A 27,023-nucleotide genomic window follows, 5' to 3' on the forward strand; every position below is an offset into this window, starting at 1 on the left:
TTGTTTGTTTGTTTGTTTGTTTGTTTGTTTGTTTGTTTGTTTGTTTGTTTGTTTGTTTGTTTGTTTGTTTGTTTGTTTGTTTGTTTGTTTGTTTGTTTGTTTGTTTGTTTGTTTGTTTGTTTGTTTGTTTGTTTGTTTGTTTGTTTGTTTGTTTGTTTGTTTGTTTGTTTTAGTGCTGTTGCAAACGACTTTATAAAAAGGACTGGAGATGCCTTTCTCCTGGCTTCTGGATAGCTTATGTTTTGTGTCACTTTTGACGTGCAAGACCTCTTTTTCATATTTCCATTTCGCACATAATCTAGAGTAAGATGGATGGTCGGACGAGCAATTTACACAGCAGTCTGGGTCTTTACACTCTTTAGCCTTATGGCTCGACTCGCCGCACTACCAACCGTCCCGGACCGCACGCTCCGGGTCTCTTAGTCAGCTGGACTCTCGCCCCTTCTCTCTATCAAAATTGCTTGGTCCCTGGCTGAATCCAGCCCACCAACGCTATGCACTCACAGCTATTTTGACCTTTTCGGACACAATAGGACTTCGATTCTTATTGTGAAGGGGTTTATTATTTCATTCGCCACATCACCACCAGCAACCCAGCAAATACAGGGACGTCCCAGAAAAGTCGCACACGTCACATATGTCCAAGAGGTACACCAGACTTTATCTGGACGTCCACAATGTGACGATGAAAATCGTCTGACACTGTATCTCCCAGGGACATCTGCGGGATCTAAAAAGAATTTACCCAGCGCGTGATATTTTGCGCAGATATCTGGGGCACGTGATGCTTAATGGAATGACGTAAGCAAGGAGATAAACATTTTAGTCTGACAACCTTATTTGCAGAGTAACCACATCATGAAAGATAGTCTGAATTAAAAACACAATGTCTCTGATGAAAGCGCGCCAGAAGTATCAGTGGTTATACTCCGACATTGTTGACAGACGGACGAATTAATCCCTAAGACGTCTTTTCACCTTTACAAGCGTAGTTCACCCCACTGTACACTTAATGTACTGTACAAACTACCTGTACACACCACCTGTGGTTGAACACCAGGTGAACACCAAAAGAACACCAGGTGGTCCAAATTATCCGCAGTCCTACCCTGCGGCACGTGCAACATGCCGCCACCCTGGGCAGGCAAACCTTATGTGTAACATCATGGCACAATTACCATTACCAACGACTGTCATTTGAGTATACGTTCCATCTAGTACGCCAAAAGAGGCTACCATAGGCCTCCATAGGTAGTGCTCTTACTCGATGATTACATGTGTGTGTGTACGTGTCCAAGCTGTCTCCTCCCATCCTCAATGGAATATACAGGTCACATGGTGTTTTTAAGTGTTGTATACAGCGGTCGCATAAACCGTTCACCAAATAAAGATTTAAGAGATGAAAAAATTTAATAAAAGAGAGAGGGCTATTTATTGACAACTGTGACCGATAACAAAAACTGAACAGTAATGCATAATGGCTGAGTATACAAGCTAATTTGATACGAAACGGTAAACGCCCCATTCACGTCCAGATATCCAACACAGATATTCCTGGGACGCCTCCAGGACTGCAAAATGAGGAAGAAGGTATGTTCCCCTGGAGGTCCCACGAACTAAACGGAACGTTCACATCCTTGGGATATCCAAATATCAAATTCAGTTTTTCACCAGGATATCTCTATGACATTTGTTTTACTGGGAATGGGGTGGAGTATCGCCCCTGGTGATGAAACTAACCATTTATCGTCTTAAAATAAAGTTATTGTTGTTCCTGAATATGTTTTGTTCTGTATGACGTATGTGTGTGTATGTGTAAGTCCTCACCTGTACCGTCTACGTGCGCCAATACCAAACCTTTGGCAGTTCTTGGGCACGGTAATAAAGATATTATTATTATCTGGACAGTTTTTGTTTTCCTCCAGCCGCATTGGAATCTCCCTGTTGATGGGTGTTGTGAAAATTGCACACAAAGCATCTCTAGCTTTCACTGCTGTCTCTTCGTTTCTGTCTTTGCATCTCGTGTTTGTAAACCGATAGAAACTTCAATATAGTTTAAAGGAGCATGGAAATCATTTGGAACATATATATATATATATATTTAACTCCCCACTCTCCAAGGTCGAAAATAAAGTTGTTGTTGTTGTTATATATTTTTCACCGCTTGATATGAACATGCTACCTTCATAAACTGTCGCGCAAAATATTTCCTTCGAAAAGCGCGAATTTCCTGAGAAAATTGGTTTGTAAGAATGCGCTCTGCGGCGACAGTCTCCCCCAAGCCGAGTCTGGCGTGTGGTGACGTCAGGTGGCCGAGCACTTCATTGGCTGCCGAAGCGTTTGCTCCCCGACAGAATCGTCTGCTAGCTCCGGAATCGTGTCGGCTTACCGACTGAGACGCTGTTACTATTTGTTTGCGTTTGACATTGACTTGCGTTCTTACATGATTTGTCTCGTACGTTTTGCATAAAACACGACTGCGGGCAATGTAAAAGGTGTGGCTAGGCCTCTGTGTTGCCGTGACGGCTCGGATTGAGGTGGATCGTACGCGGTTGTGGTTTCATTTCCGATTGTGCAGAGGTGTCGTTACTTAGTGAACAGTATTGTGCCTGTACGTGCAGCATATATATGATACGGCTAAATACATTCCTGTCAGTTGGAGATTTATTCTATGTGCCACTGTTGTATGCTGCGTATGACCATTCAAAAAAGAAAATGCTTATTTAGCCACGTGTTTTGGGGTTTCCCACAGATCGCTAGCAGATGAACTCTACTGACTTTATTTTGATACCCATGTTGTTGTGCTTGTGGAGACGTTGCGCTCCTGGTATCAGTAAGATATGGTAAGCGTAGTGTTACACAGCTATGCATTCGTCGGTCCGCTCTTTCGCCTCGGAGATGGCAGTGTCCGTGCGGTTCAGAGCCCATAGTGTTGACCACAACACGGAGAAGTCATGACGGTCGACGACCTCTTCAAATGAAAACACGGGTCACTGCACCGCGTCCTCATGACTATGCATTTGTAACCAAGAAGAAGCACTATATTTCAATCCGAATGTTTGTTCAAACTTAGCAGCGTCACTTACGAGTCTCCGGGGCGCTCGTGTTTCGAAATCAAAGCTGACGGAGCTTGGGCTCCAACTCCATAAAATGTTTTGTCAAGAAGAGCAGACGTGTCGCCTGTACAGTGTTCAGTTCATCACCTGTCCTTTCACCGACGTCCGATGAACAACGCCGCTTTCTGCTCGGTCGGCTTGCCGGCGCCGCGACGCCGGACAAATCGCAAAAAAGAAAGAAAAAGACGGCGTGGCCACAAGACGTCAGCGACTGGCAGCCAAGAGAGGGGCTGTTCTGCCGCGAGATTCAAAGCTCCGTCGCGCGCCAGGATTGCGCGCCACGCTCAAACTTTTTGTGCGAATATGTATCACAGGGCTCAGAATCTTAATTTCTACTTCTCCCGTCATATTTTATTCCGATCATTGTTGTTCGAACAATTAATGTACCTGGTTGAACATGAGAGAACTGATGTTCTGAGGCTGGAATCCAGAGGCGGCAATCCAGAAGATGTGGGTTCGACTCCTACAAGCTGGCTAACCTTTTCAGTGACTTTCATCTTTCAATGTACCTGGTTATCAGGGAAGAATCTGCCAAGCGGAGTATTTCGGATTAATCCGAATTGCTTAAGATTTTACCGGAGTATGTTTTTCGGATAAATCCGAAAACCCGGAACCCTACTCATATTGCACGTCATAATGTCCCACAATCACGGCCTCTCGCGACCATAGACCAAAGAAAGCTCTCCTTATGATTTCTATGCTCGCGACGTAAAGCCAAAACTCCAAAACTTATCAACTACAGTGAACACAAAAGCTTTGAGGGAAAGGGATTGTCATCGTCATCGCCATTATTGTTTTCGGTCGTGTTTTCCGTTTTTGATCGGAGGCTTGAATAGTACTGGGTGGAAAATAAACGGACGGAATACTGCCTCGGCAATTCTGTAACGAAATTAAGTTGGGTTAGAACGGCGCAGTACGGCATAACAGCTGCGTTGTGCACCCGATACAAAGGGGAAGCCACCAGAATCAGCATCATCAGCATCGTTTTACGATTGTTTTGCTTTTGCCATTGGTGCATCAATGTTTTGTTCAGAATGGCGGAAAAGGACGGATTTGTAGAAAATGTGGGATTTCTTTATCGTACGATGGGTGAGCGACATTGAATTATATCTGCTTCAGTTGTCTGCAATGCAGCAACAGTGCACCTCGCTCCTGCAAGTTAGCTGTTGTCAGTTCACGGTGAACCTTGATATCGCGATGCCTTGAGACAGTTTCATGCAGCTCTTGCAACGGCGTTTTATGTCTTACATTTTCATTTGTGTTTTAATTTTCCTATAAAACAGTGGAACGAGACCCAAGCAAAAGAAGAGTAAAGCCTGTTGAAAATCACCTACAACTTCTCGACTTCGCCGATTTGGGTGACAGCTCTGACGACAGCGACTTTCACATCGATGACCACGAAAAAGGTACAGAGATATCGGTATATAGTTGGCATTGTAGTCATTCTCAAACGCGGCAGGCATGCTGGCGCGTCTTTGACGCAACAACAAATTAAAACCTCACAATAAGGAATACATCAGTTGTAGCTGCCTATTGATAATAGCATTATCTCTTTCTCTTCAAATAAGACCTGGAATCAGATGACCAAGGAGATTCATCTGAGAACAACGATGATGATGATGTTGATGGTACATCTGAAGAGGAATCTGAAGATGCAAATATCCAGCAGAGTATCCAGGATGGTGTTGAAGAAACAAAGGCAGCACCGTTGGAAACGAAAAAGGTTCCGAAAATTATCGTTGGGGACCTAATAGAGCGAGCAATGCAAAGGCAAAGCCAGGCAAGACAAAGGGTCAGTAAGTGCATGTGATATCAATTGCACTACAATAGCTGCATTACATTGGCAACATATCCCTGAACCTGGGGGGAAAAGACAACACAAAACGAAAAGCACAACTGCACCGTGTGTTTTGTGTTCTGTCTTCCCCCTCGGGACCCAAGCTCGGGACATGTTGTCAACATGAAGTACACACCAGCTCCCTTGCATGTTCCTCTTTTTTTAAGACTCAGTAGCAACTGAACATTTCACAAATGTGCTACTGTGCATGAACTGCCTTCAGCACTAATTTCCCAGCATGCGACGTTAGCTATCCATGGTGATACATTTGAATGTAAGGATATATTTGAGTTCAAGTTGGACAATTTGCCAGTGGGCAGCAGATGACACATGCTCCACTTGTGCATTTACACTATCTGTCTAGCATGCATAGAAAGAGGGCTGTCCATACAGTGGATTGGTTGATATTAACAAATGCAATGTTTGTTGTGTTCCAGTTCTAAAAAAAGCTGTACGTTCTGATGTAAGTGCTTCTGCTCTTTAGATATCAAGTGGAGAGTCCTCTTTCAAATTCAAGGTTTCCATTTGCAGCGTCTGTCTGGGAGACATAAGGTACTGTAACACTTGCTTGAGGCTTGTGTTTGAAATTAGCGTAAACTGTTACAGAACAGGGATACAGTGGAAGCACACGCATACATGAGTCTTAGACGTTCATGCCTGTGATTAAAAGAGCATGCAAGAACTCGGGGAGGGGGCAATATGTCATGAGAAGTAGAAATTAGATCTAGTAGCCCTGGGATATACATTCATACAAAAAGTATGACTGCAGCACGCTATCCTGGTGTGCAGAAGAGCTTTCAATCTTGCGGGTCAAAAATGCTTCTTTCCTCGGCTGAAAGTCAGATCGTCAAGTCAGTGACCCAATAGTGACGATCGAACCTTTTTTTTTTTTTTGTCTCTGTTTCGGCAGTTGCATTTCGCGCTGCTTCTCGACTGGTTGCTTTCGCTAGCAGACAATTCTTGGCAGCCAATGAAAAGTGCTGATGGACTTGATGTCACCACACGACGGGAGACTCTTTTCGGCTGTAGTTCGAGTCACACGGGCTCCGTCTCTCGGCGAACGTCATATGTCACGTGAGAAAGTCGCTTGTGCCCGCACGCAGGCCGCTGGCGATTCTTCTTGCTGCGGAGAGATGGGGAATGTCCACATGTGGATGTGTGCTCGTAGTTTTATAAGGTAAAGCGTAGTACTGCATAGCCTTGCTGGATGGAGATGAGATGAGTTTGTGTAAAACCGACAGTGGTTCGCTACACTGAGTGCATTCAGGTGGTTCTTCATCTCGAGCGAAACTGGGAAGTGTCACTGCTTCCCCACCTTCCCTCCCCCCGTTTTTTTTTTTTTTTTCATTGATCAAATAAATATACTCCCTCCCGCTTCCCCGGGCCAAAGCCGTAATACACGGCACTGGCACTGCCCGGGCCAAAATAGGGAAGCCGATCGGCGACAGTGCTGCGTATCTGGCACTCAAAATAATTCGTACGGCAAGGAAAGCTTTTGTTTGTTTGTTAAACCAAGCATATCATTCAGGATTGCAACACGAAGAGTAACTCGTTCACTAGTCCTTTCTTCGCAGGCAAGATGGGGGGGGATATATTTATTAGACGAAAGAAAAAGCGGGGAGGAAACGCAAGATGGAGATTAGTGCTTGCCGAACGGAAACACAAGTGCCTTCTGCTGAACTTCGGATAAAGTTTGTGATCAACAACTACGAATCGCAAAGGAACTGTTCTGAACTCCCTGAACTTTCGTCTTCTGCAGCACAATACAATTGAGACTAAGTGCGACAGGTGTGAGCAGGCAGTTGTGCCTGTGATGTGTGATTCAAATGTGTGCTCAAATTGCTGGAAACATAAAATAAAAGAAAATAGCAAAAGAATAGACTGAGAGCAATATACATATGATTAATGTATTCCATTTAATGAAAGAGTTTCTCTGTATATCTCGAAATTCGGAAGCATGTACAACAACAACAATAAATGATAGAGAAGTTACGCATGACATGGGATGTTTACCCCTGGTAGCCAAAGGACCCAACCCTACTTCACAGAGGTTGATATGACAAGAAACACAAAGTTCGTGGAAAAGTCCCACATAGCTATGATAATCTATTTTGTGAAGTAAAATAAATTTGAAAATCACCGTGTATCAAATACATAATGCTGAATTCAAGAAGCTGTAATGGGTAACACGCGTCGGACAGCGGTACACAGGCAACGGCGTAAATAATATTTGGTGACTCGTTGGAAGTGCTGACTGTTTCAATGGAACATTTAACGGAATGTTTATCCTGTTCTCAGTCTGACGGGCTGCGTACATATACCACATCATAATACCTTTTTTGAAGTTAGAACTCCCAAAAAACTCGCATAATTTCCCCTACTTGCAAACAATTCTGCCGCCTTGCACATACCAGTCTGACCTCCCTGTCTTCGTCTTTGGTCTTCCCGCCATTCCCACTCCGTCCCTTGCTCTCTCTTTCCCTCCTCACGGTACATATGACGCACGCCATGAGGCGGAGCCTGTGTGACTCGAACTACAGCCGAAAAGAGTCTCCCCCACACGACAGGAGAGGCATGGGCAAATTCGCCGCTGCTGCGCACATTCTTGTAAACTAATTTTCTCGGGAAATTTGCGCTTCCCAAACGAAATATTTTGCATGACGGTTACTGAATGTAGTATGTGCGGATCACAGTGTAAAAGAATACATGTTCCAAGTAACTTCCATACTGTGATAAAGGACAACCCTGAGGTCGGAAACTGCTGGTATTTCGAACAGCGACTGTTCTTCTGCAAGTCGTCCTGTAGTAGAAAAGCAATGTCTGTTTGAAATATCGTCAGTGTCTGATCTGAGGTTCTTGTTTTGCTTGACCCTCCTCAGGTAGCCGGATGTAGCTGGATTTTACGGTTTCCGACAGCGGTTATGGTTGATTTATTAGATTCCTCGCAATATATGTATGTAGTTCTCTGTGATTGGTGCCATTCAGCCATATAAAATTGCCCCGTACTTTAAAGCCCAAATTGTTTGATGGGGACTGTAAGCAGTTCCTCATAGTTTGTTGGCATCACTACTGGTTGGAGATGAACATGTGTAAGTAAATTCACACATGCACCTACAGATGTACCACTTGCACTCACGGCATGTGCTGCACTATGCCCGCACTGCCGGTGGGCACCTGCACCCATAGGGACTGTGTGACAAACTTCTGGCGCGGCAATAGAGCCTCCAGAGAAAGTACCTCGCATGATAACCGGGTAGCCAGCCTTTGCTTACATGTGAAGTGCGAGCATCTTTTTTTGCAACACTGGAACTGTTGCATCACTAACTGTGCAAACACCTAAAAGAACTCTTTGCTAGGGACGAGATGTTTCATTTCTCATGATTTCTATGCTTCCAATAACACCGAGGGACTTGCAGCGAATAGCGTTTGTTACGCGTAGGGTTGCTACCAGGCCGGTATTATACTTATTATTCATTGTTATTACTATTATCATTGTTATTTCTAGCATCAATGATACAGCACCACACAGGAACATATGTTTCCTCGTATTATCTTGAGCGAGCACGCGCACTCTCTCTATGCGTGTGCTCATCCACCCCTCACCCGCTTTCCCTTTCCCACGAGCCTTTCCTCCTTTCCCTCTATTCCACCTCCTCTCCCTAAGCCAGTATTCTTCACTACGAAAGGTGGCAACCCTAGTTACGTGCGTTCGGCCCTTGCACGAGGTGCGCACAACATGAACGAATATATTATATTTCTTTTATTCTAGTTTCGGTGAAACTGAATGAGGACCTGCAAAATGAATAATGTTTTACAGTTGCCACTTTCGTGAGGGTGAAACGCCGCTGGATACTGCATCACCGTCAGATGCACCGACCAAATGGCGACTTCATTTCGAGATAACAATTTATGTGTTTCATCGCCACAGCCCAGAGGCGATATTGCTCCTGGTAATTTTGTTGGAGAGCCTCACAGTGAGAATGGAAGTTGTACGTTCTCCAAAAAGGTTAATGTATACGCACTGACCATTTCCCAACCGTCGTGCCGCAAGCCCACGGCGGTATAGCCGAGGTAAAAATGGGTACAAAATATGCTCCGTCTCCCGTTTTCAAACAAATCAGGGGCAAGAACGCTGTTATTCGGGATGATGGTTGGCTAGGAGCGTGCTATGTGGTGAAACTCATTTTTAAGAGTGTTCTTGTGGAACTGATAAAATAGCATAAATGCAGGCAAGCTGGCAGAGGAACTCTTTGAACTATTTTTCATGATGGCCACTGAGAAGAATATGAAGATTAATTAGTAATGAGTAACTTAGCAAGAGTGCAGGTACACCCGCGTTTTACCCACTCATCGATGTGACACTGAATCCACATTAGACCCACAAATCACAAAGCTGAGTGGGTACCTGTGGGTAACTGCAATTGTAAGTACAGTCGTGTGTTGTGTTTGCCTTTCTGTAGCTCTTCCAGAAATCAACATGCTTTATGTCAACCAACTAGCCTAACATACAATTCTGCTGAAGTATAAGTGCACCCATGCTCACCTCTACTCCCAGTGAACTGTGCATGTACACAATTTTACATTCTGACATTTTTTACATTGATTTGCAACCTGCAGGTACATCCTAGAGAAAACCGAAAAAGTACCGGCTCCACTGTTTGGTTACCGGTGATCGCAACTGCTTTCAGAGTTCTGACACTGAACCGTAACCAAACCGATATTCGTCTCAGTTTCAGTCCCTGCCGCTTTATGACCTTTTTTTTTTTGTTGGGAACCATTGCCTTCCAATGGCCTCCACATGTAGCCTTTGTTCATTAATGTGACATCTTGTTTATATGACACTGACAGATAATATCCCCACAACTTGAGGCGAAGATGTGCGCTTTACCCTTGTTGCCATGACCGTTGGTGACTGAACCGGCAGTTCTCCTGACCTATAACAGTGGAAACGCAGGCCCGCTTTCAGGGTGACACATGATGCCCCTATCTGAGCAGTGTCCTCGGTCCTATGATCATAGTGACCTGCTGCAGTCGTACGGCATTCATCGACCATGTCTGAGAAGAAGTGCATACAAGCAGAGCTGACTTCCGGAAGGAAGAAGCAGATATGCGTCAGATTCAAAGAGCGACCTTGTACCCACCAGGATCTCGCCAACTGAGCAGAGTACCCTGCCCTGGGAGAGTTATCCCTGGACATAGTACGATCTACAGTGTCCACGGTTTAGCTTACGTAATTTTCTGCTTTTCGAAGCTTACGTAAAGGTCACGGTACAACTTTTAATATGTGGCATTCCTTAATATGACAGTTCGCTTCATGACCAGAATCTGTAGGAACGGCCGTGGTCATATTAACGAGTTTTGACTGTATACAGTAGACTCTCGTTAGTTCCAACTCTGACATTTTGACTTTTGGTTAGTTCAAACAAATTTCAAGATTCTGTTTGATGGGTTATGCTTTCAACACAATGAGAAGCCTCTTATTACAAATGGTGCTTTCACCTAATTCATTCTTTTCATTCCCTTGTGAACTGTTGCTATTGGAAGGAAACTGGTTTCTGTACTGGTGAGACCATCTCTTGAGGTTATGCCTTTAAACACATTCACCTCAAGGTGTATCTGTCTACTAAAGAAGACCAGAGCCGTATATAGAGAGAGTTGGGACATCTTTTGATCTTTTGCCGCTTTGTGGGCGGAGCCAGTTTTGACGTCGGAGTCCTTGTTGCACCGCCCAAAAAGTCTGAACCCAAACGATATCCATTTATCAGCCAGCAGGTGGACGCCATTGTGATTCAGTCTGCTTGCTGGTCGACATGCACTTTGTCGAACTCACTGTAATTACCAGAATCGCCGACATGTGACCCACAGCTGCCTGTGATACTGGGGCTTTGTTGCCACACTGAAAGAATTCAAGGACAAAGGGCTCTCGAAGGATGAAATACACACGTGTCCTTACCCTTGCACCCATAAACGGTGCTCTGCATCAGCATGGCGTCGTCAACCGACAGACGACACGACAACAATAGAGCGGTGCAAGGGAGGATGTTCAGCCGTGACATTGCATGACGTGCTTCAAGTTAGGCTCCTCCTAATGGACAAACCCTCTATATATACGGCTCTGAAGAAGACTACCATGAGGAGCTGCTTGCTTTATCTTGCATTGAAAATTTTGTTTTGCGGACAGACGTATTGACTAAGCAGAAATCCATAGATAAGTTTCTTTTGAAAACCGATCCATCCATAGGCTGTTGAAATGATAAATTGTGTAACACGCCATTTTGCGATGTTTTAGGCACGTCCCTACTTGTAATCGGGTTCATGTACAGGAAAGGTTAACTGTGTGCTTTGTATGTGCAGCTACCCATATAACAGCTCATAATTTTGTCTTGAAACATATATTTAGATAAGTATATCTGGTATAGTTCAAACTTTTTGTAGCTTGATAATTGAAACAAAAATCTGTGCTCCCCTGGAGATTGAATTAATGAGACTACTGTATTCTGTTGTTTTCTCTGTTTTATTTGTTGTGAGCTACAGTAACCACCTCCACCCCTTTTTTTCTTTCTTTTCAGCATTGAAGATGACGAAATCGTCGAGTGCGACTGTTGTGGTGTCTCTGTTCATGAAGGTGAAGTGAATAATGTTAATAAACCATCACTAGGAATTTGGAAAGAATACACCAAAATGCGCTAAAATACAGTGTGCTCTAGCAAATATAAAGCTATACATAGACTTTCATGGTCTTCAGTATGGGGATAAATTTTGTATCAATTTCGTATATGTCAAGAAAATCGACATAAGATTGCCAGTTATATTAAAGGGGTTGGGACACTTTCATAGATGCGGTTCGTTACATCACGGACGTGTTGTACTACACTCCAGAATACCGAACCAAAAAAAAATTATACTTCTACGTGCCTTCCTTAGCGGGATACAAGCCCTCGAACACACTCCTGAGCTAAGCACCAACGTCGGAGAGCTCAGAGTTGCGTCCATTCCTATTGGTTGCCGTAGGCGTGTGACTTCTCGTGCGCTGCCTCACTGGCAGCGGCATGAGCTGTGATGTCAGAGCTACATGAGTTTGGTATTTGCCCATTTCCTCCGCTTCTATTACTATTTCTGCTGTTAAACCTTCAATGCAGGTTCACATTGATGCAAAGAACTGTCTTTTACGTTTATCATGTGGGATGGCCTGTCTTAACCCCTCTAGGCACCAAAAAAGTGTCTGCCACTTTTGCTCTTGATTCTATAATCTTGGCTATTTTGGGAAACTGTATCAAAATGCAAACAGATCTTTTCACACAGCTCCATTGAATACCTCTGTTTTGGCAAGAATTAAGCACCCTGCATTTATGTTACAGAAAATGTCGTCCTTTCAGTACAGGTGTCGACTACTTTTCAGACTTCTATGGGCCACGGAATCAGTCCGAAGTGTTAGTCAGTGACAAAAATTCGCTATGTTTCGAAAGACTTTATTCGGAACACTTAAAGTGGCTTAAAGGGACAGTCACATTCGGGAATCCATCTATGAAACCGACACCACTATGTTTTGCATAGGCCGACAATCTACCTGGCTAATTTTTCATCTATAAAGTGCTTAGATATTAAATAAACGAATTTTAAAGATCAGCACCGCTTCCGCTGCGTCACGCCACTCCCTAATCGGAGGAGCGATAGCACGGTGCTAAGAGGAGGAAAGGCACCGTCCAGATGCCCCGTAGCTCTGTGAGACGCCCTCATGGTTGGGGCATTCCTTTTCTCAAGGTCGTGCCTTCACTCGTTATTAGGGAGCGACAGAGAGGAAATTCCTGAATACTCTCAACATCCGGCATCTGCTCTTGTCATGTATTCCACCGAATAAGAGTCAATCTACGCCTTTATTATGCTCGGGTTTCTTGATACTGTGGTCAGTGGTCCAGAAGGAATAAAATGACAGTATGGTTTTGAAACCAAAAGTCACTCAGAACATGACATATGTACTACAGGACCTACAGACCATAGGCTGTATACTTCTTCGGTCCTGAGAATTAAAAAATTTATATTTTCTTTCCATATGGAACCAGCATTCATAGTTGCTCATTGAGGAAGTCACGAAGTTTACTTCTTTCCATTCAGGTTGCTATGGCATTAGTGACACTGACACAGTTCTGAGTTCAGTGTCATCTAGCTCCACAGAGCCATGGTTCTGTGACCCTTGCAAGGCAGGGCAGAAGGATCCTGTAAGATTTGCCTCTCGTATCCTTGTATAGTACTGGAAAGCCAATCTTACTTTTGTACATTAGAACCAGTATTATTTTTAAGCTGATAACATTAGTAGCTGAGATTTCTGTTGATGTTATGTGTAAGCAGTTCTCTTTTTTTAAGGTTTGTGAACTTTGTCCCAACACTGGTGGTATATTTAAAGAAACTGAGGTTGGCAAGTAAGTGTTTATCTGTGTCCTATCTGTGTTAGTGGAAAAAATGTAATAAATTAAATGTAAAGGGTTTGTAGTAAGACTATTGTGACTGTGGAGTTAGATCATATTGTTATTGGAAGTTTACCATGCATGCAGTATGAAAGGTGTTACTCGACAACCAGACATAATATTTTTGTGAGTTACAGTCACCAAAAACATAGTTCACTCCTCACCAAAATGCACTGTTTACACATGGATAGGTTGCCAACTGTCCGGATTTCACCCGAACAGTTCAGAAATTCGAGGCTTCTGTTTGGTGTCTGGGTGGAGGTATAACCCGGACATAAAATGTTCGGGAATTGGCCAAGTTACAGTAAAAACCTTACGTCTTCAAGGTTTTTTTGTTTGCATCATCGTCACCAAAGATTGAGCGATAGCTAAAATGAGCAATCAAAGCTACGTTGTTCTACATGAACGTACTGTCGAGAACCAATTATTAAAACCCTTTGTGCCCAGTGCTAAGCTTTCAAGACTGAAGAATTTGATACGGTCTTTCACAATCCACTTTGTCCAATCCAAGATGGGGCAAAAAATGAAGGGCGGTGTGGCAGTAACAGCTTCCCATGGAACTCATAGTTTGAGATAGTTCACACAACACTGGGCACAATGCAAATGAAGTTGGCAGGACTAATAAAGATGCAACGTTATGCATTCCAGCCGACCAATCGGGGGCCTTCTTGCTTGTCTTGTTTGACCAGTGTGACCGGGCTTTCATCGACTGTTACTGGTTTACTGCCTGGCGCCCAGTTATTTTAGTCTGAGATAACTAAAGCAACTTTTGGTTAAAATCTTATCATACATCTTATTGATTCAAAGGGTATGTATACAAAGCCCCCCCCCCTCCCTCCAGATGTTCGGTGTTGGCCGATGGAAAAGATGGCAACCCCACATATAGATAAAGATATTTTTGCAACCCAGAGTGCTTTTGTCCGTAACTTCATTATATCATTATAGGATAGCTGGAAATTTTAAAATTCATGCTAGGGTTACACGTCAAAAAAGATCTGTTGGTTTCAACTTCCATATGGACGTAATATGGGAAGAATTACAATAAGCTGAGACAATTGGGGTCTGGATGTTGAACAACATCACGTGTGTTGTGTTTGGTTTTGGTGCCTTGTTTCCTTTATATCTGAGCTGTCTGATATCTTCTTCTTTTTTTTCTCCAGGTGGGTGCATCTGGTGTGTGCTCTGTACATTCCTGGTGTTGCATTTGGCAATGTGGAAAAACTCACTCCCGTTACCTTATTTGAGATGCCGTACTCTCGCTGGGGTGCAAAGGTTTGTTTCTATTTTTATGAGCAAAGGAAGTACACTCGGAATAGTTGTGCAGAAATTGCTGTCTGAATATATTGCATGGCAAAGGCATTGACCAGTGAGATGATTATGTTTTGATGTAACATGACTAGATTGAGATGGGATTCATTGTTAATGATCTCTGGATCAGTTTTATCATTGGTTTTCAAGTAATGCCCAGCTCTTGTGACGATATTGCACAGTAAACTCCTCTCCACATTTGCCACAGCCCTGCTCCCTTTGTGAAGATGACCGTCTGAGTCGGACAGGTGTGTGCATCTGCTGCGATGCAGGCATGTGCAAAACCTATTTTCACGTTACTTGGTGAGCAGTGTTTTTGTATCCACCTATACCTGTAGGTTAAAGTTCAATCCACAGACCGCTTATGGTAAATATCATGCTGTGAGCTACAGGAAACTAATAACAATACAGTCACTGACCGATTTTTTGGACTCGTCAGGGCTCACGCAAAAGTCTGATTAATCGAGCAGTTTGGAAAAACAAATTTGAGTAAAATATATACTATGTAGTTTATTCAGTTCATCGGCCAGAAAAACTTGTCAACGTTTTGTTTATGAACACTCCTCCATTTCCGTGCGATCACGACCTCCTGTACTTCACCAAGGGACATTTCATCACTGTACACTGACGCAAGTACCGCTTTCATCAGTTCCCAGTTCCACGACAGCACCGTATCCCGCATGGCATCCTCAGAGTCGGTCCTGCTGTCCAGTGAAAATTAACTGCACTGAAACTAGCGTCAGGGATTTCCTCTTCATATTTGAAGCCTTTATTGCCCTTGATGCTTCTTCCTATTATGGTGACGACAACCTCAGATATCTATGCTGACACTTGCACATCTTTTTATCTGCAAAAAGAAGTTCAATATTTTCCTGTTTCTGTCAGCTACCTGTGCAAAAAGTAAATTCTGCATTGTTTACCCTAGCAAAGAGAATGTCATTTCATACAAGCCTGAATTGTGCTATATTATATCTAGATTGTATCTTCTTGGAATCTAATAAGTATTCCACAAAATTATGAGTTAAGAATTGTGTGTTTTTACCTTTGACTAAGATTTTGACTGCTCGATAATTTGGCTTAGATCCTAGAAGTAAAGCAGAATCTGCTGGTGACTGTGTTAACTGGAACTACAGATTATAATACAAATGTACTAAATTCACAAGAATGCCAGTTACTGATGGTGCCAGACATAGTACCTGGTTCTGTCTGATAATGATTGCACTGTATTGGTATGGCCCCTGTATTTTCTCAAACACGTTGTTTATAGAATTTATCCATGGGCACTGGGGCCTTTAAGTATTTGTGTGTTCCTAACTTGTGTTGTTAGCCTTGTACATTGCTCATTCAACATATTAATCGTGTACAGTAAAACGCACCACACTTTGTTGTCAACTTTTTACTTATTCTTCTCCTTTCTTCTCCAAACTTCAGTGCACAGCGTGAAGGACTGCTTTCTGAAGCTTCAATGGAAGAGGTTTGTCATTCATGTGCATGTTATCTCTGCTTCGAATGCATTTTATGAACTTTCGAGCTCATAAATGATATTCCTGAATCTGAAACAAATTATTTGTACGTTTCCATTGTTTAAGTTTGAAAACATAAACTGTATGTCTCTAATTGTCTCTTGCAAGTATTTAGTTGTTGGTTTGTTACGGTAAATTTAAACTGTGCCAGTTGCGTTTGCGCAGCCATTACAGTGATTCGTTCCTTGCTCCTTTTTCCTCTGGTACAAGCACCAAAAAGCACAGATTCAATCAATGAAGCATCACCCATATAAGTAACAGTCTTAGATGTACACAATAAGTAAACTTATATCTGACATTCCAGCAACGCATGACCAGGTGCGACAATCTTTTTTGAATAAACCGTTGTGCACGTTCATGCATTCGAAATGACTGGCTTTTTCTCCCATCAAATACATGACTTTGACATGACCTGAGCGTCAGTTCGAATTATCCGGATGTTGGAGTTAACGGAATTGCACTGTGGTTACTAACTTGTTCAAAGTCTGCGAAATAAACATGTATGTAACAAGACTGCACCCCCCAGAGGTTACACTTACTTTTTGGTAGGCACTGACTCTGGTCCTTTACCATTAAGCTGTGCATATAATTTTTGCATTTGCAGTGTTTTACCCTTCCCTTGCCTGTTTTGGATCCTTGATTCCACTGCATTTCATTTTTTCACGCCAATGAATGCAGTGTCAAAGAAATTGAGTTTATTTGTGTCTTGTCAGATTGCAGATCCATTCTTTGCATATTGCAAGGTTCATGCTGATAAAATGATTGTGCGAAGTAAACGGCGAAATTGGTTAGCCCTGCAGTCACGGAAGAAGGAAAGGATGTATGAAGTTAAGGAAGATCCAAAAGAACAGGTAAAGTTGCATGTCGGCAGACTTGCACTAAAGGGAGAAGCAGAAATTGCTCATTTGTTTAATTATGTGAGTGGTGGTTGGTTCGAGTTGGTTGGTTTCGTTTGGTGTGGGTTCGAGGAGACCTGCAGCTCTACTGCAGGGAATTCAGCTAATGCTGGACTACATTTTCTTTTAAGTAAGGTAGATATAGTGAAAATCTCACTTCTTTATTGTTAAGCATGGGTCTTGAAGCCTGTCAGCTGTTGCCCCATCTTGTTTTGTATGTCAATGCGCTGAGAGTGAATTTCCTAGTTTTACCATTGGCTCTGCCTTTTTGTGTGGTAGAAGCCTCTGCTTAAGGAGCTCAGAAAGCACTTCAATCACAAACCATTTTTATAAACCAGGTGGTTATCCTGCCTATTGAAGTGCACTATGCGAATTAATTCGATCAACGGATGCACAAATATTGCAGAATTCGATTTTGAAAGTCGCGACTGTGCGCAACAGTGGCAATGCCCGGAAGGAGCCGCCGAGCCGCCCGCGTCATTTTGATGTCCGGAGGGGGTGAGCCCGCTGGTTGGTTTAGAGAAACGTCGTCTGCTATTTTTTACTCGGAACCACGCTGTACGCTGCAGCGGTGGAAGAGGTGTTTCGCCGTTTTCGCTTCTAATGACATCACCGCTGACGTTTTTTCCTTCTCCTCCTCGTTTGACCCTGAGGAGCGAGTCGAGCAAGAGCGCGCGCAGCGATGTTCAAGTGCATTTTTTCTGTGTGAACTATTGCATACAGAGAAAATTTTTGTGTTAATCGTCAAGTTAAGTTACCTGCTTTCGCAACACGTTCAGAACTGAAAATTTTTAGATGGCTTTCTGAGCTCCTTTAAAGGGACTATGAAATTTCCCGAACCCCCATACTTTTTTTCGATGGAAACTATTCTTCCCGCAGAGAAACTAATATGCCACAAATTTTTCCGGACGAAATCGCTCCACTCTGCGAGGAGCGCGCGCTGGAAATGTCTCTTCCGCGTTCCTCCTCTCCCGCGCATATTTCCCTGCCGATGGTGTAACTGTACGGACCGCACTTCGGTTCCCCGTTACGTCACCGGTGTTGCACAATGGCAAGTAATGCCGCGAGCTCGCGCTGTGGCTGCCGCCACTGCCGAACGCGAAAGCTGCTGTCATGGAGATTTCCACTCCCGATGAACGCATACGCGGGATCCTACGGCGCATGCTCCTGGCGGGATTCCTCGGCTCGGCAACACGTCACGATGACGTGTTGCTGAGCCGACCGTGGTCGCGTCAAGTTGCCCGTTGTGTCTCCGCTCGGCAGCTCCCCACGGCACGGCGCTAGCTGTCCTCCCTTCGCCGCTCCGTTTAAATTCGCTCCCGAGAAATCCGCTCGCGCGACGAAAGTAAAATTTCGGTTCTAGACTCAGAAAAATGTCTTCTTTCGAACGAAACGAAGAAAAAAATCGTTTCATAGTCCCTTTAAGGTCACACCATCATCAGCTACACCAAGGCACTTTTGCTACAATTCACTTCAGAATGTAGCTCATTGTGCTTTGTCCTTTTTACCTCAAAAGTGACACCAACCTTCACTGTAGACCAACCAGGGCTATTCTTTCTACCGCTTCTAGCAAGGACCACTTCCTTCGTACTAATTATATGAGACCATTACAAGGGTGAACGTGACAAACATTTCTTGGTACTTGTTTTACCAGCATATTTGCACACGGTGCTATACGCAGCAAGCCAGCCTCAGAAACTGTGCACTTCTTATGAGCAGCAAAGAATATTACTTGTGGCAGTGCTTATTTCCTGAAAATCGGTCACATGGTGTGAAAAGATGTCATTTCATTGAGCAGGTGTCACCATACATTCGTATGCTTTGCATGCCTGCAGTTGGGTGACCTGTACATGTTAACATAATTGTGAGAGAATTAAGACACTTGAGCTCCCCCTCGATCACATCTTGATCCTGCTAATTGCTTTCTGGGTCCATGCAAAGACTCCTATGCAGAGCACCTAGCAAAAGGCATATTCACATTTGGTCTCAGTTTATATGCTTTATATGTATCTTCTCTTTTATGAAAAATACATCAAGAAGCATATAGAATAGGACAGTATGCCAATCTGGCAACATGGCATATTTTATTTGTATGCAGTGTTATAAGTAACATACTGCATGTCATCCCTGGGAGGTTACTCACACGACTTGCCTGTAAGTGCAGCTGTATCTGGAACCTATCTTCTGTCATTGCTTTGTGGGGATTGCATTTAATGAGCAATGCCTTTAGGTTAGTGGTTGCCAATTCAATGCAACAAGTCTTTCTTGAATTGTAGTCAAGAGTGGAACGAAAGTTGGAATGGCACCGTGAAAAATACAGAAAAAATAAAACTGAAAGACCTCCACCATGGGGTAAGTCACTGCACCCCTGAGCATCTGTTATGTTTTTCTTTTATATTTTTTATTATTTGTTTATTTCACATCACTCTTATGTCCACGCAGTCCCCACACAGAAAATGCCTCGCTTGCTCACAAGTAGCGCATCAGCATGTCGCAAGCTGCTTCGAAAAGCCGAACTGCTTGGTGTGAGCCCTCAAGCTCACCTTGCTGCTGAAAGTATTGCCGACGTTCATCGGAAATGGCATGTGCCTCCTGCTTTCAGCCTCGAATTTGTCAGCTACTACGTAGGTATGGTACAGCATTGTGGCTTCTCATAAAAGTGTTTCTTGTATGACTCTCTGGTGTGATAATATAATGCTGCAGTCCTTTTTGGAATACTTAGCTACTTAGATGCTCCCAAAACTGAAGAAAGCTTTAACAGTTAGGCGAGAATATGATAAAATATAATACCACTTGCAATACCACAGGCACTGTGATTGCATGGGTACGGGTGCACCAGTGCGTCTGAACGCCTTGGTTTAAATTTTTGCGCCCTCTCTTTATGGTGCTTTGGCGCTCCTTTTGGAGTGATGTTTGGCTGGTTGAGGCTTCTCCGGGGAACTGTTGTGCCATCTGTGGGCTATTCTTACAAGCATACTGATAATATCACTAGAGGGTGAGCATCACCCGTACTGCAGACGGTGGCCCTGGGAAGTCGAATACGCAGGATGTGCTTCGCCTGAGCCACACTCAGTTACGGAAAGACACCAAATTCATATGCGTTGAGTGTGACAACGGCCTCTGCGTACAGCCATGCCTTCAAGTAGTACCACACTCTCTCGAACCTTTGCAGACAAGTAGAAAAACACAAAACATGTTCTGTCAGAAAAACACCCCTGTCCATAGGGTTTCTCGTTTTCGGCGACTATATATTCTGAGATTACGAGGCAGAGCAAAAATGGGCGACAAAGAGAAAGCATTCTGTTATCTCATAACATTATAAGCCAATTCAAACTTGCACCAGTGTAATTTGGCTTTGCGCTCATATTTTGTCGTGTTTCAGGAGGTCTAAAAAACTATTATTGCCAAAAACGAGAAACCCTAGTTATACCTAACCAAAGTGCAAATATAAGCAGCATGACTATCAAAGGCTTATGGAATATTCCTAGGAATACTCGATAAATAACTTTCCACAATTCATTAGCTGTGTACGTTGTCTATGAAGCCTTACCCACTTTCGCACGCAGTTTTGCGGAGAAGACAGAGACATCAATATTGCTGATGATGCCGAAACTAATTCAAGGGATAATGTGCAAGCTTTTGCGTGGGCTATGTAGTCTCTTAAGGCCCCTGTTCACCCATAACAAAGGATATCTGAAGCACAAAGCACTGCAGCAGCTAGACAATCTTTGAATTGTTAAGGATCAGTATAGCGACCTCAAAAAACATGTTACTTTTAGCTTGCTGCCATTTTCAAAATTCTGAATATTGTGTGGGAAGCACAGAGGAGCCAGACCCCCTTTTTTTTTCTTCTGCCTCCAATTGCAGCTTGTTGCTGCTGTGTGAATTGCAACTTTGCTTTCATAAAACAATATTTCAAAATATTTTTTCCTAACGAGGAACCTTAACAAAAGTTGGTTCTGTGCCGTAACACTGCTAACAACGTGCCACTGTTTTGACCAGCAATGTCACCATTCTGGCTTTTGGTGGATCTTGTTTATTTCACCATCTTGCTGTATTTGGCACAATTTTTTTGCAGATAGATGCAGCCGAGTTGCAACCATGCAGCGGCGACTCGATGAGCTCTTGCAACAAAATGCTCAATACCAGGAAGAAGAACAGCAACTCCGGAACAAATATGAAGCTGTAAGCTGAGTATACTACATCAGCATACAGTCAAACCTCGTTACAACGAAAGCTGATATAACGAAATTCGCGATAGAGCTAAATAATTTGGATTCCCCGGCAGAGGCCCAAAGAGATCAATGTATTTTAAATCCTGCTACAACGAAAACGAAATAGTTTTTAGCCGCCGCCTCAATACAGCAACAGAACGAGATAAGGTTTATGACCCCAAAGCCGACTTTAGGGTCATGAAAAAAAAGGGCGCAAGCAGCGTCCTGTTCCCGCAGCGAAAGATGGCACATGCGATTAGGGTCGGGAGAAATCTGGTGCCAAAAAAAAAAAAAATAAGAGAGTCTGAGTTTTTGGAAGGTTGGGGATTTTCCTTCTGAGACTTGTCCTTTTCACACTGCTTTTGAGCTGTCCGGTTGCAGCAAAGTACAGGACGAAGCAGAGGGCACGAGACGCAAAGCGTTATCTCGCACACTTCCTTCGCGTGGCGGCGTACGTGACGAAATCTGCATAGGTGATTTTCTTGATGGGGACAAACATGTCGTAGCATCGTAGAGCGTAGAGCCTTACGGAAGACGCACTGCCATAGATGTACTTAGGTTTGCGGGATCGCAACGTGGTATGGAGAAAGCTGCGGAGACTTTGGCAGCGTACGAACAATGCGTGACACCGCATCTTCTAGGCACGACGCAGGCGCAAATAACCGGCTATATCACGCAAGAATAAAATGCTGTAGGCGCCCTTTGGCGCCGTATTTGTAGTTGTTGTCATTTTTCACGAAAAACATTTCCGCATCGTCGCGAGAGCTATCGGGGCTTATGTACAGCGTGCGCCTTCGTGAAGGTCGCGATTTGTGACCTTCAGTTCAATACAACGAAATGTTCGATACAACGAAAGAAATTGCGGTCCCTGTGAGTTTCGTTATATCGAGGTTCGACTGTATACGTATTTGTAACGTTCACGTAGAAGTGGTGCGGATTGAGTTGTGAGAACACCGCATGATCATTTACAGTGAGTACGAGAAAGTAAACTAGTTGAAGCGGTGGTTGGGTCTGGACCGTCCGAGACAAACCAAAATTTCGCTCGCAAATTGTTCTTGGGTGGGAGCACTTGCCCTGCCCCCATTTTCAAGGAACCGACCCCTTCTTTCGTGGCTTTATCAGAGGCTTTATTGTGGCTTAGAAGATGCATATCATGTTTACCATATGCCCACACCATACTACAGCATGAAAAATTATTGTGTGAATTCTCTAGTGTATGCACAGTACAAAACATTGCTACTGCAGTAGGTACATCATTGTCAATTTTATAATGTGTACATTTCATCAGCACATACCATATTACAGATCATATCATTAGGTGCATATCATGTAATATGGTCCTGCAAGTTTAATCAGACAGCCATCTTCTATTTTCATTATCATTCCTTGTCACTTCGTTCATTCGGGGGAAGGTTTCTGCTACATTTTTGTAACATACCTTACTCAGTTGATATCTTCGTATGTAGTGCTATGGAACCTTGTGTGTTTAATCAAATAAAATCCTACTCCAGTTGTAGGCTGAACATGTGGTGAACTACATGCACAAAATACCAAGATCTTTAGTATTTATCTGACCATTTGCTTGTTGCTTTCTATGTTGACATTGTCAAAGTTCAACATTGTCTGAAAACTTTTCAAGCTTGTAAAGGAGCTGGAAGAACTTAAGAAAGAAAACAGCCAGCTGCAAGAAGCAGGAGTCAACCTATGGAACATACTGTGTGACCTAGGCACTGAGGTATGAGTATAAGCCTTCTCTCATGCAACCCTTAGGCCACAATGGCTCGTTCCGGAGAATACATGGTGTTCTATTAATGACCAAGATTGAAGTATTCACCAGGTGCATGGGCAATGTACAGATGTAAATACTGCAATAACATTTTTGTTGCAGAAGTTACCCTGGCCAGATATCTTAGAAGCAAAAAAGCCAGCAGCAAAGCCAGCTAGTAGAACAAATCGTCGTTCAGATTCTGGCTCTTCGTTTCTTTTTGAGTGAGTACATATCAGCTTAATATGGGGTCATTCCAGCTCAAACATCCCAATGGCGTAGCTCGACCATCGCCAATTTTCGTGAAAAAAATATATGTCCTTCTCACTGACATACACACATTCTGTGTGAAATATTTCTTTCGGGATCCGCACGGAATTGCCGCTAGGGGGCTTCGAACTTCCGCTCCGAACCCAAAACCGTAATGCATTTCAGCAGGCGAAGAGGGTGAACGGCTTTACATATCTGAAAAATTCAAACTGGACACCGTTCCGATAAGTTCAAACTAGTTATCATCGGATTCACAGTCGCCGCGAGTGGAGAAATAGCGAGCTACGCTTCCGCGAAAGAGGCGCAAAATCGAACGAATTCAACATTTTTCTAAAGAAGAGATTTTTCTAAAGAAGCAGAAATTGCTAAGTTATATTTTTGTTTGTAGGGGCCTACTAGTACATTCCACCAAAAAAGTTTGACGCCAGAAAATTAAACTGTTAGGCTGTAAAAAAATGCGAAAGTCGGTAGTTTTAGGAAAATTTGAAAACTTCGCCAAAGAAAAAGTGGCATTGGCGGACGCGCTAAAGGAGCGAAATTTCCGCACAAATGTAGTGTAGCTGACGACGATGCTAGGCCACGCCCTCGTGACCAGCCAAGCTCGTCGGCACGCATCATCTTCACCCGCGTTCATTCTAGTCGCGCTCTTGCCCAGTAAACTGGCTATTTCTCCTGCTGCCTGTCTTCGACTCTTTTCTTCACGTCGCGACAACTGGTGACCCGAAGACTATATGCACCAACCTTCCGCGCATCCAGACGACCCAGGCATGCCTACCCTTCGATCTGGCACCAACACTTCGCCTGGCACTTCGGCCACGGCCGTTACCCATGAAGACCCGACCGTTTCCCTCCGTCTCCCGTCTCCAACCGTCCCCAACCGTCCGTTTCCCAGTACAAAAAATTTCTCCAGTGTGTTTTTTGTTATACGAGCGCGACGAATTTTTAAGCTACCCTGGTGCGCCTCTCACGACGCGCGGGATGGGCTTCCTTGCGGCGCCCTCCTTCTTTCCGCACAAAAGTCAGCGCAGAAACACTGGCTTTGACAAATTTCAAACCGTTACTCAACTCTGATGCACAATTAAGCATTTCTGACACTGATGGTGGTCCTGGCCAGGGAATAATAATAAAGCAAGCAAGGTTTCGCCAATACCCATTTGCGGCCCTCATAAAAGGGGCTTTTGCAGCTGACCCGTTCCAAAGCTGCGGAGTTCTATCTCTGTTAACCCCCTCACACCAAAATGGGCATGTTGCTGATTTCCGTTTCTTTTTATTCATTTATTTATTTCACGTTGCGCCATTGACCTCTTCGTTTTAACTGGTGTCTCGCCCAGTATTTCAAGTGAAGCGTTTAAAATGGAAAGACTCTCACCATCATCAGGGCTGGCCGAAGTCGAAGAACTTTCAATTTGGACATTCGCAGTAGACCCCTCATCTTTCAAGTGCAGGCACTTCTTGTAGCACGTTGGACACAAGCGATCACCAGGCACCATGCCCCGCGACGTCACTCTTAGGGCCAAGTGACAGAGATGTATTTTGTTCCCTTTATGTTCTTCCAGTGGGAAGAAAATGAGTCAGCACAATTTGTTGCCGCCACAGAATGAGGGTACTTGCGAAAACACAGGTCTTAATGGTACTTGCATATGTTATGTATATGTACTTACGTCGTGATCTTGATGATATAATGAACTGCTCGTCTTCCTGAAGCTCCGAAAAATTGAGGAATGGTCTTTCCTGGTCTATTATGCACTTCTGATGTTCGAACGTACAGGAATGCCTTACGTCACATTCCTCAAGCTCGGAACAAGTGCTTGAAGTCCCGGCCATAGGTACACAGATGCTCAGGCGACAAGCGAATATCCGGAGACACCTCTTATAGAACTACCTCTGTGTCAAGACATGTCAAAAATGTGACTTTATTGCGACTTCCTTCGGAAGATGTGAAGACCTTCAGGCAACAAAAAGAAGATGACTGGAAGAATGTACGTCCATTGCTCAGCCTTCGTTCTTATTACATGTGGGAAAAGGAAAGTGAGGCTCCCAACAGTGCAAAGTTGAAGAAGACTCAAGCAGATATCCCACCTTTGTTATCATCCTGTGTTTTCCAGAGTTATACAAATTAAAAATGTGTTGCTCTGAGCCATAACCATGTTTTTAACTTGTTCACTCTGAATCGCGTCCACCCTTGGCGACCGTATAACGCCGACCAGCTGTGGGAGAGTACCGCCTAGGGTCAGCGCGCGTGCACACTGTCATTTTAAAAAATCGTAGCGTCACCGAAAATCAAATACGAATCTCAATTTTTTTTTCTGTGTGTAAGGAAAGGGTTTCTGCGCAACATATAAAAAAATCGCGGCAAATTTTTGGTGGCCATTTTTTGCTAGCGCCGGCCGAAATACAGCTAAATCGCGATACCGCCTGTGGGGTTGTTACAATCTGGTTCTAGCAGATTAACACTATAAGAATGAAAATGGTATCAACACATAGGGCATGCAATGACGAAATGAATGGTGTAGGTTTCATTATTCTCCGATAAACGGCGTCAGTACAAAGGCGTTTTCTTGCGACTCTGCCATTTTTTTACGAAAAAAGTTTCAGTTACAAATGGGTAGGAAGAAGATAGCTTGTTGCCCATGTAGCAGTGAGCAGGTGAAAAATATTGTGGCTCTTAGAACCGCATACTTCTCAATTGAGAAGCCCTCAAAGTAGCTCGAAATGACTGTGTCACATTTCGACCAGTTTCTTTCTCCCCCTCTCCCTCGAAAATGGCTGAAGATTGGAGGCTTAAATACAGGCGCATTTTTCATCATTTCCCGTCCCCTGAAGAATATATTTTTTCAAAAAAATTGGAGATGGTCAGGTTCCTCGCTTGTTCGAAATTCGCTGGAATTAGCCTGCTGTAACTTTCTACTGGGGGCTTCGCTGCTGTAAAGCTCATATCACTACTTACAGCACTAACGCATTTCCAGTCTTCCTTATCATGCACATCCGTCGAGCGAAACCACGTTCCACGTGATATCGTGTTCATAACTAACCCGAAATTGTTTCGCAAATCAGCGTCATGTCTATTTTGGTTATAACATCACTATCTTTTGTATTTCATGCTGCTTTCTTTATTTGATCTTGTACTGTTCATGTTCTTTTGCTTTGCTATGTCTCGTGTTGTTTTGTTTGTGTTCTCATTTCTGTATTTTTTGTTGTATTCTTTTCCCCACTCCCCTCCGTCATGCCTTTGCGGTTGAGGGTAAATAAAATGAAAATATGCAGCTGGCCATTGTGGGGACGACATGTTACGTCAGCTACTTCCACTACTATTACATAGTTAATTGACTTTGAAACTTCGTATCCCTCCCCCTTTTGTACAGTAAGAAAGCCATACTTCAGGCACACCAGAAGAAGAGCTCTCTCCCTATCTTTTTCTTTCTTTCTTTTCGGTTTCTTTTCATACTTGAAACAGTTTTCTTGTCCTCATCTGGACTCTGTGCTGCAATAGGTGTGGAGTATGCAAGGGATCTCAGGACCAGCATCAGCTCGCCAGGTGTGATAGCTGCCAGCTACACTACCACCTCTACTGCCTTGATCCACCTCTTACGAGGATGCCCAAGAAAACGAAGTCGATGGGATGGTAAGCATTA

At 43.6% G+C, this 27,023-nt stretch overlaps 1 protein-coding gene across 1 annotated transcript in view; it reads left to right on the forward strand.

The window, feature by feature from the left end:
* The first annotated feature begins 3,894 nt into the window (after positions 1–3,894).
* The window catches only part of LOC135385532 (PHD finger protein 14-like), a 45,380-nt gene continuing 22,251 nt past the window's right edge, over positions 3,895–27,023 (forward strand). The window contains exons 1-17 of the mRNA XM_064614894.1: positions 3,895–4,205; positions 4,400–4,522; positions 4,685–4,908; positions 5,438–5,505; positions 11,523–11,578; positions 13,066–13,169; positions 13,315–13,370; positions 14,576–14,687; positions 14,932–15,026; positions 16,155–16,197; positions 16,960–17,097; positions 19,419–19,494; positions 19,585–19,770; positions 21,221–21,327; positions 22,996–23,091; positions 23,245–23,345; positions 26,882–27,013. Coding sequence (XP_064470964.1) covers positions 4,151–4,205; positions 4,400–4,522; positions 4,685–4,908; positions 5,438–5,505; positions 11,523–11,578; positions 13,066–13,169; positions 13,315–13,370; positions 14,576–14,687; positions 14,932–15,026; positions 16,155–16,197; positions 16,960–17,097; positions 19,419–19,494; positions 19,585–19,770; positions 21,221–21,327; positions 22,996–23,091; positions 23,245–23,345; positions 26,882–27,013 — 1,772 coding nt within the window. The 5' untranslated portion in view covers positions 3,895–4,150. The remainder of the gene's footprint in view (positions 4,206–4,399; positions 4,523–4,684; positions 4,909–5,437; positions 5,506–11,522; positions 11,579–13,065; positions 13,170–13,314; positions 13,371–14,575; positions 14,688–14,931; positions 15,027–16,154; positions 16,198–16,959; positions 17,098–19,418; positions 19,495–19,584; positions 19,771–21,220; positions 21,328–22,995; positions 23,092–23,244; positions 23,346–26,881; positions 27,014–27,023) is intronic.

Source organism: Ornithodoros turicata, chromosome 2, assembly GCF_037126465.1.
Source record: "Ornithodoros turicata isolate Travis chromosome 2, ASM3712646v1, whole genome shotgun sequence".
Lineage (NCBI taxonomy): Eukaryota > Metazoa > Arthropoda > Arachnida > Ixodida > Argasidae > Ornithodoros > Ornithodoros turicata.